At 39.4% G+C, this 9,791-nt stretch overlaps 2 protein-coding genes across 2 annotated transcripts in view; one reads left to right on the forward strand and one right to left on the reverse strand.

The window, feature by feature from the left end:
- Positions 1–3,836, forward strand: part of LOC108373045 (uncharacterized) — a 10,690-nt gene extending 6,854 nt beyond the window's left edge. The window contains exon 4 of the mRNA XM_017628888.1: positions 3,823–3,836. Within this exon, the coding sequence (XP_017484377.1) occupies positions 3,823–3,836 (14 nt within the window). The remainder of the gene's footprint in view (positions 1–3,822) is intronic.
- Positions 3,837–6,920: 3,084 nt separating this feature from the next.
- LOC108373046 (uncharacterized) lies at positions 6,921–7,765 on the reverse strand. Its single transcript, XM_017628889.1, has 2 exons — positions 7,148–7,765; positions 6,921–7,078 (listed from the first exon to the last, which is right to left on the reverse strand). The coding sequence occupies exons 1-2, from the start codon at positions 7,581–7,583 to the stop codon at positions 6,921–6,923; spliced, it is 594 nt and encodes a 197-aa protein (XP_017484378.1). The 5' UTR covers positions 7,584–7,765.
- Positions 7,766–9,791: the final 2,026 nt, after the last annotated feature.

The raw sequence follows: 9,791 nt of genomic DNA on the forward strand, positions 1-9,791 counted from the left end.
AACTTTTCTCTCAGTGCAAAATGGCTATTGAAGTTTTGAGTTAGAGAACTGTCGCCGCTTTTGCAGGCACCAGTAAAATAATCATTTAGAATGTTAGGGTCAATTTTACACTCAGTTTTATGTTTTCCATGCACATTAAGGTTTTCCAAATTGCGCCATAAGTCTTTTGATGGTAGTGATGAGTTCAACTTGGAGTTACAATACAACCGTTTCGCTTGTCTTGCAATGGTGGTAGCTTTATTTCGGGCAAGTTTGTATTGCAACCAAGCGAAGTCCGTGTTGGTTCTTTTCCATTTCGCATATAATCTATTACGAGCTTTTATAGCAGATCTGACATTACTATTATACCACGGACAAGAGCTATTCAAAACGCGAACAGTACGAAGAGGAACATGGACATCAAATAATTCAGACATAGTTTTACTTAAAAAGTCAAGTTTGGTATCTACCGACTCAACAAACCAACATGCATCCCAGTCAACATTTAACAGATCATCAGTCAGGTCATTAACATTTACAGACTTAAAATCACGATACATAGAAGTAACACTATCAGCAGGACAATTAAACGTTACATCTAGTGCACAAAATATTAGGTCGTGGTCGGAGATAAAACTTATTTGGTCAAATTTAAGAATATGGTCGAGGCTTGACGTGATAATGAGGTCTAACAAACTAGGACATGAATTGTGCGCAAATCTTGTTGGTATGAATTTGTTAACTACAGCAAGACCTGCAGCAGATACATGATCCAGTAGTTTATTGGCATATGAGTCATTCATAAGCAAATTGACATTGAAGTCACCACATATAACAAAACGCTCATACTCAATAATAAACAAAGACACCTCAACAAAAAACGAATCTAACATGCAACATCTATGAGGGTTGTATACACAGGACACTAGTATTTTTGTTACATTGTCTGAAATTTCGGCAATAATGAATTCTGTATCAGTGTTTTTTGATGTTGCTAAAACACTGATTTTCAGGGTGGATTTACAATAGATTGCAACCCCTCCCCCCTTTTTTGTTGTTCGATCAACACGAGTAAGACTGTAGTTTGGTATACTATAGTAAAAATCAGAAACATTAGTATTAAACCAAGTTTCTGAGACGCAAATGACATCTATATCCGATTCACTAAATATATCCCTAACATAATCCAGTTTTTCGCTGTTCAGGCTCCGCGCATTAAAATGCACTACTTTAAGACCTTTATATTGCTTGCACAAAATACCTAATAATACCTTTTGGTTTTCATTAATGCTGAAGGCGGATTTCCTAGAGGGCTTTAAATCCATCACACTGAGCAGTTGAAGGAACAACTAAAAATGGCATTAAACACATGAAAAACATAACAGAAACACAGATGCATGTAAAAGATGTGATTGCAATATGTTAAATTAAACAAGAAAAAAAGGAAAAATGAGAACAAATGAAAATAACAATAAGTCAAGAAAAATAGCCTGAGACATAGAAACAAAAAGGTAAACAAATAACTACTTAAGAGAATTGGCCGCAAAGAGAAAGAAAAAAATACATAACTAAATGACTCCAATAACTTAAATATAGCATAAAGAACAAATTTCCAGACAAACATATATAAACTTAGTGCTACTATTTCTGCGCTCTACTGCCGATAAGAGCATTCACTTCAGCTTTGCTGCTCACCAATTTAGCCTCTTCACCTGCCTTAAGCCTCACAAAAACTTTCCCGCGTAAGGAGAACGCCGACGCTAACTGCTTCTTCCGCCTGAGCTCAGAGGCAAATGTCATCACTTCACGCAGCTTTTTTGGTAGACTTTCATGCACAAAGACAGAACCGTAACCCGGCAACTCAATGTCAGAGAGCGCAAGAGATCTCTTTCTACTCTTGCAGAACACAGCAACCGATTTTAAGAGCTGATTACGATCAGGCGCAGAGAACAGCTTAACAACAATTGGACAAACACTACTATTTTTTTGTCCATTAGTTTTTGCATTCCGCAGCCGAAAAGCATCACGCAAAGGTGGAGGTTTATGCTGAGCCGCACTGCAAATCTTCGAAAAGAGTTCAGGCAAACACTCACCCGCTGTTTGAGGTATTCCGTTGATTATCAGGTCTATAACCAGTAAAATAAGTTATCTCGAATCTTGGCAATTTTTGGTAATTTTTGACAAAACACTCTATTTCTCTGTTCCATACCAATATTTCAATCATTAACTAGTATTTTAAAGTGTCATTTTAATAAACATTAAATAAAAGTGTATGTTTTCTGCAGCAAAATACATTAATTTTTTTTTAATAAAATCAAAACTTGTAAAATCACAAACATATGTGGTTTTATCGGAAGTTCACAGATGTAACGTGGCAACTTAGCTCGTTTTCATATTTTTCGGTCCGAAATTGTAAAATTTTTGTCCATGCCGCGCCACAATTTTTGTACAGGTGGGTCAATGTGCCTTGAACAAAATTTATATATATACAAAAAAATTATTTTATTTATTTTTTAATATTAAAAATTTCTATACTCCAAGCGTTTATAAAAATATATTTACATATATGCACGAACGATTTTTAATATTTTTCATCCCTAAGCAAATCTTCAGTACCATAAAAGATTCAAACACATCAAAGTACAAGCAATGCAATGTTCAACCTAGTGCTACTCCACTGTACATGTGTATATGAATGTATGCATGTATGCGTGTAAAAAATGTCAATTCCAGTTGGTTTTTAACCCATTAGCGGACATAGTTTTTTTGGTTTCAGCTGGTTGCAACTGTTAATGAAGCACAATTTTTATGTTTAATCTTTATGAAAGTTACATGTATCGTCGAGAACATGGTTACATGCAGAATTTTAAATTAATTAATATTATTCACCATACAAAATGTACGAGTATTGCTTTATTAAATGCAAACTTATGCGAAAATCTAAATATTTCGCAAACATGGGGTTAATGGTTTCGCGCACGTGCCAATCTGGTGCCGATTCGCAGAAATTGAATAATTTGTGTGTTGATGGGAGCGGCGAGGGGAAGACGAAAGCCGACCAATCGTACATTTGTATGTACATATATATGTTACATACATACATTACATACCTACATATTTACAAAGGCATGTGTTATATATGTACGTACAAATTTATGCGTTTGGCTTTTTGCATGAATAGAAAATTTGATTGCAGAAATAATTTTAATGAAATTAATTTTACAAACACATTTGTACTATATAATATTAAGTTTGTTAGTTAATATCGGTATTTTGATAACAAGCCATAATTTGTTAGACACACATACGTACATACACGGGCAATCAAAAGTGATTGCATGGTTCTTTTTTGTATAATATTTACAATGTTTTTCAAGTAAAAATTTTTTTGTTATTTTTTATAAAAATATGGTTCATGCTTTAATCGAAACCACATAAGTCAAACTTTAAAATTTATACAGAACGTAGAAAAATTCAACAAATTTTCATCTAAATTTTCTACTTTTTAATCTAATTTTTAGAAAGTTTTGGGTACGCAGATAATTGGTTATGTATGTAATTTTAGTGAAACAAGTGAAAGTTTTAAGCGGATAAAAGATCGCTTTAATTTTTAATGAATTTTTTCCGACGTATTTTGCGGTTTTATGCATAGGTATAACAGGTGTAATTTATAAAATATAGTGTTTATTTTTTTATTTTGTTTGCAAACGGTCTTGCGCATTTTATTCTACAGAAATTCGCTTTTATGTATATGGTAAAAAGTACAAGCCGTCCGCAATAAAAAATCATTAAAAATCTACGCGATTTTTTAGCCGCTTAAAACTTGCACTTGCTTTTCTACAGATCCATCATTCTAAAAACTCAGATTAAAAAGTTCAAAATTTAGACGAAAATTTGTTGAATTTTTCTAAGTTTTGTATAAAGTTTGACTTTGTGGTTTTGATTAAAGCATGAACCATATTTTTATACAAAAAAATAACGAAACAATTTTAACCGCGCGCAGCATTTGTTTATTTGCATAAGTGCATACATATGTATAAATGCATCTACATAGGTATGTATATGTATTTACAAACATTTTTATGCGCTTGCCTTTTAGCGTGTTTAAAATTTTTTCAATGAAGAATTTACTAATTGTTGACGAAAATATGGTTTACAAAATTTTCGCAAATTTATATTAGTTAATTGGAATTTTTATGAAAATAACGTTTTCCCAAAATTTATCCAGAAATTGTTTGTAATAACTAATTAATGTTTTAGATTTAATTCAATGAAAGGGGCATTAAAATAACTATCAAAAGTCATTTTTGTTGATAGATATAAACGTGCACAAAAATAACATTTCACAATTGCTAATTTATTCGAATTCTGTTATTTTGTGCCGCTCTGCGCTCACGCTGTTAAAAAATGGTGAGCTTCTAGAGCTATCGATGTTAAAAATTTAACGTGGTGAGCTTCTAGCCGATTTCTGATCTATTACAAAATACCAACGAGTAGCGTGTTGCTGCTTCTCTGTTTTAAACGTTCTCTGCCCATACTGTGCTTCTGAAACCAACACGCTACTTTTGACAGAAATACAAAAATGGCAGAGAAATAACTTTAGATACAGATGGCGCTATAAGCAAAAACCACAAACATAGGTGTTGCTATACTAATTAAATACTAGGGCTGCTACAGTCTCCCCCATTGGCGTGTGGACGCCGCCCCGGTAACACGCTAACACTTAGCGCTTCTTGGGTCTTCCTCGCTTCCTTAGAGGATAAATTGGGGCTGCGACAGCGTCGTCATTCGTACCCTTATATTCGGTCAATGCAGACACGTGGTACGTTCCCAGTGGCATGTTGAGATTATCTCGCGACGCTACCTCAAACGTTGTTGAACCAACCTTCTTAGTGATGACATACGGGTCATCCCTTTTAGGGACAAATTTCTAAGTACATGTGTTGTTACCATAACCTCGGTACCAACATTAAAATCTGGTTGTGGTCGTCTGTGCTGATCTTGTCGAGCTTTATTTCGGTCTTGAACCTTTTGCTCGGTTTCGCGGGCATTTTTTAAAACCTTCGTCAAGCTTTCTTAGTACGGCGAGATTTGTGGAATAAAGTTATCTTGTGTAAGTATGGGTCGGACGTCATGATCTATATCATCCATAGTGCGGAGTTCTCTTCCAAATGTTGGAAAGGCAGCACTATAGCCGGTGCTTCTGCACTTCGCAGTGTTCATTGCAAAACGAACCGCTGGCAGGTTAGCAACCCATGTGTTGTGATGCGTTTGTACAAGTATTGCCAATTGTGCCTTTAGATCCCGGTTTTTACGTTCAACTGGGTTAGCCTCGGGGTGATATATGGGGGTAAGGCGCTGCTGAATACCGAAGTGATGTGTCACTTGCTGCATTATGGCGGACACAAATTGCACTTCATTGTCTGTCTTCAAGCTTCGTGGTGTACCATAGCGGAGAAACACTTCTTCCATCAGAATTCTACTACAGTTTACAGCGGTGGCTTCCGTCAATGGGAATATTTCGACCCATCGCGTGGCTACATCCTCTGCAATCAGGATCCACTGGTAGCCCTCCTCGGTTGGTGGTAATGGACCGAACAGGTCCACCGCTAGAATTTCAAATTGATGCTTGCTACTCGCTGTTTGTAACATACCATACGGTTTCATGTTTGCAGCTTTGAAGCGTTGACACTCAATGCATGATTTCACATGCTTCATGACATCAGCTCGCATGCCTGGCCAGAAATATCTCGACGCTATTCTTGCGATGGTTCTCTCTGCTCCGTAATGTCCAGCTGTGCAATCATCATTATAGAGCTTTAGGATTTGGGAACGCTCCCGCTTGGGCGCAACATATTGCGCATCTTCCCTATCATCATTGGCATAGCAATACAAACTTCCGTCATTAACAATGTACCCGCGATCAACCCAACGGCTAACATTCTCATCACCAGCCTCCAGCGAAGCTATGATGTTCTTTAGGTAGGGGTCTTCAAGCTGTTCACTCCGCATATCAGAAGCGTTCTTATGTGGAAAGTCTATTTGAAAGGCCATCATACTGGTTCAAACTTTTCACCTTCATCGCAGGGTGGTCGCGATAACATATCTGCAACGGCGTTCGATCTTCCAGGAGTATACTCTATTTTAAAGTTGTACTGCTGGATCTGCAAAGCCCATCTTACCAACCGTCCAGATGGCGATTTCATACCCAAGAGCCACTTTAACGTTTGGTGATCCGTTGCCAGTACCGCCTCAGCACCTTCAATGTAACCACGGTATTTGGCACAAGCCCAGACTATAGCGAGGGCCTCGCGCTCCGTAGTGGAATAATTCCGCTCTGCCCTTGTCAACAAACGGCTTGCATATTCGACGGGATGCTCTTCATTCCCCTCCCCCAAGATACCTGACTTCCGAGCAACAGAAACGACATTTAGTGCTATTGACACGCAGTTTAAATTTATTCAATCTTTGGAAAATAGTGTTTAGATGGTTTAAATGCTCTTGGAATGAGGCAGAATACACAATGAGGTCTTCCAAATACGCCCATACTTGAACCTCAGGCATAGAATACTTCAGCCGGTCCATGAGTCGCTGGAACGTCGCAGGCGCATTTCGCAATCCAAAAGGCATTCTAGTAAAGCAAAAGAGTCCAAATGGAGTTATTATGCAAGTTTTATCGAGGTCATTGGCAGCTTTACCTTTACTTGGTGGTAGCCACGCTGCAGGTCTAATGTCGTCATATAACGCGTACTTTTCGCAGCCTGTAGCAAGTCATCCATTCTGGGCAATGGATATCTATCGTGTTCAGTGATAGCGTTCAACTTCCGGTAATCCGCACAGATACGCACACCACCGTCTCGTTTCGGCACCATAACAACCGGTGAAGTCCACACCGACTCNCATTCTGGGCAATGGATATCTATCGTGTTCAGTGATAGCGTTCAACTTCCGGTAATCCGCACAGATACGCACACCACCGTCTCGTTTCGGCAATCTTCCACCACTCTCATCGTCAACATCTTGTCAATCTCCGCCTTAAGTTCGAGCGTTTTTGGAAACGACAACCGGTATGGTGGAGAGGTAATTGGCTCATGATCACCTGTATTAATACGATGTTCAGCAAATGGCGTTGCCTCCGATATTTCACCAAACACTTCTTCATACTTACATAGGAGGCGGTCTAGTTCCAGCTTTTCTTCTTCTAACAAACTCGCTGCATCTGTAGTCTTTAAGATTTTCAGGTCCAACGAGTTTAACGGGGTGAATCCGTCATCGCTGGTGTTCCCTCCGTACACTACGCCTGTAAATAGTTCTCGCGTGGTCGTACGGTCAGGGGTTGTTTCGTCTGGTTGCAACGCATCTTTGAAGATCGCTTGGATGGAGTGCGGCGAATAGTCGCCATCTTCCAGCTCTGGTCCATAACTTTCGAAATCCGACATGTACACTTCGCTATGGTATCGCTTCGATTCGCTCTGCATAACATCGAACGGGCTACGTTTGCACACCTTGACGCTATCTATTACATTGTGGCTTAGCAGCAGTGCTTCGGCGAAGTCAAAATGAACGTTAGGGCAGTTTTCATAATACCAAAACTTTTGACCCATATTTAGCACGACTCCAACCTCCTCCAAAAAGTCTGTACCCAGCAATGTGCGATTGTTGGTAGCCTCCGGTAGTATTATGAAACGAATGTTTAAACATCTTCCTCCAAATAATATTTTTCAGACAGTCGACAGACACTCTTGCGAAGATGTGGTTCCGTCTGCCAGCGAAATTTCGCACTTGACTGTTTTATACTTACAGCCGTGAAAGTCCATAATTCGCTTCAAATTCGCGCTAGTAGCAACACTCGTGTGCGCACCCGTGTCCAAAAAACCTTGGCCAGGAGCTCCAAACAGCTGGACGTTCGCAATCGGTATATTACTCCCCATATTGTTGGACGAGATTGTGTTAAAATTAACAACGGTTGCTTCAGGCTTGCTTTTCACACGGCACGATGGACAATTCGCGCGGACATAACCGGGCGCATTACAGCCGTAACAGGCAAGCTTTGGTTTAGCTTGCGTTGCTTGAGCAACAGCCTCAGCAGCCGCAGCAGCATTTTGTCTTTGCGTTTCCTCTTTAATGCGCTTGTAGCAATACTCCGCCGAGTGGCCCTTTTTACAGAATGCACAACGTGCTAGACCACTAATCGACTCCGCTTTCGTGTTCACTGTTACGCTACGCTCGCTTAAAGCATACTCCGCTTCCCGAGCATCTCGCAGAAGGTAATCAAATGTGGCAATATTATGACGCGCCACTTTGTCACGCACTTGTACATGCAGCATGCCAACCAGTATGTCGATCTGCTAGCTTTCTTTTGGTGGACTGGCCAGCTGAACGAGAGTGCTCTCTTCTTGCGAATAAAATTGCCAGTCGCTTCATGTTTTTGCTACTTTCCCTTGCAGATGTCTGCATAAATGCGCCATGCAGGCCTTGGAGGCGAGAAAGCCTCCCGCAGCATTCGTACCACATCACAAAAGGTTGCCGCATTTGTCTTCACACCCCGCCACCATTCAGAGGCATCACCTTCCAGCAGCATTGGCATACCATCGATGGCATCCGCATCGCTAATCTTCTCCACCACTTTAAACGTTGACACCGCCGCGATAAATTCTTCCACCTTTTACGTATTACGTTCCCCGCTGTAGCGTGCAGTTCAGTTGCTAAACGACCCAATTCGAATGTTGACTGTCGTCACCGCCTGCATCAATCGCTCAAATTGTTCTGTTGTTATTGTCGACATCCCTCCTAGTCAAGAACTTCGTCCCACTGGTTGCATGCACTATTTAAAGATCGCGTATTAATTCGGCCACTAAGTTGGACGCCAGTGTAGAAATGATTAAACCGATTTCTGGTTGGGTTTTACGGATTTATTTAGTAAAAGCAGTAACAAAGCACAGATAAAACGAAATAATGATTTAACGCCGTCAGTCGAACATTAATAGTTGGTTCCAGAAGCTCTCAGTATAGTTTTAAAATGAAGTTACGTGAAGAAAATCCTGGAACGAAAGGAATATTTCCATATTGTGGTGAAGGTGGCAACACCGATACGATATCGCCGGCCAATTATCTTGTCCAAAATGCACTAGAAACACCAGTCAAATCTAATGCATCCGGCCAATTGTCTTGTCCACTACACTGAGATAAGGTGGCGCTTCGGCAAGTTGCGGGTACCGGCCAATTGTCTTTTCCAAGCACTGCACTCACCGTGATGTTTCCCCTTCACCAAAAATGGATTAATGACCGAATTGTCGTATAACATGTGCTTATATAGCACGATTTGCACATGATGCAATAATAAGGTGGTATCTATCAGTTGTGACAGCTCGATTTGATACTGCCTTAGCTCAGTAGAATGAGAAGAAAAACGGGAAGAAATGAATTCCCATATGGGGGAGAAATATAAAATATCACATTTTCTCTTAAACAAAATTTGCTTTTTTATAGTGTATTCGTTATGAAATGAAATAAGATAAGATAAAATACCTTTTTAAGAAAACAAAGTGTGTATACTGAGAAAAAATAAAAAACATTCAACTATATTATTGGGCAAAGAATAGTTAAACAAGTAATGCAGCGTTTTTGCTGCATTTAAAATGCAGCATTTAGCACTTTCGAACATATGTTTTCGAAGAGCGTTCATGCTATCGCATTTAGCAAATGTACATTTACGCGAGTTCGAAATCGTATGCTTTTGACAAACAGCCGTGTTCCAGTCGCTTATTCAGATCCGTATCTATTACGATAAATTCTCACGGAAAAGATAATGT

The sequence above is a fragment of the Rhagoletis zephyria genome, unplaced genomic scaffold (genome assembly GCF_001687245.7).
Source record: "Rhagoletis zephyria isolate East Lansing unplaced genomic scaffold, Rhagoletis_zephyria_1.1 Rzeph_scaffold_06305, whole genome shotgun sequence".
NCBI lineage: Eukaryota > Metazoa > Arthropoda > Insecta > Diptera > Tephritidae > Rhagoletis > Rhagoletis zephyria.

Bases quoted from the DNA above. Each gene is read 5' to 3' on its own strand.
- LOC108373046 (XM_017628889.1), bottom strand. From the start codon at position 7,583: ATGGGTCAAAAGTTTTGGTATTATGAAAACTGCCCTAACGTTCATTTT. The intron at 7,079-7,147 runs GTAAGTATGAAG...GTATTAATACAG, and splicing joins GGAACTAGACCGCCTCCTAT to GTGATCATGAGCCAATTACC.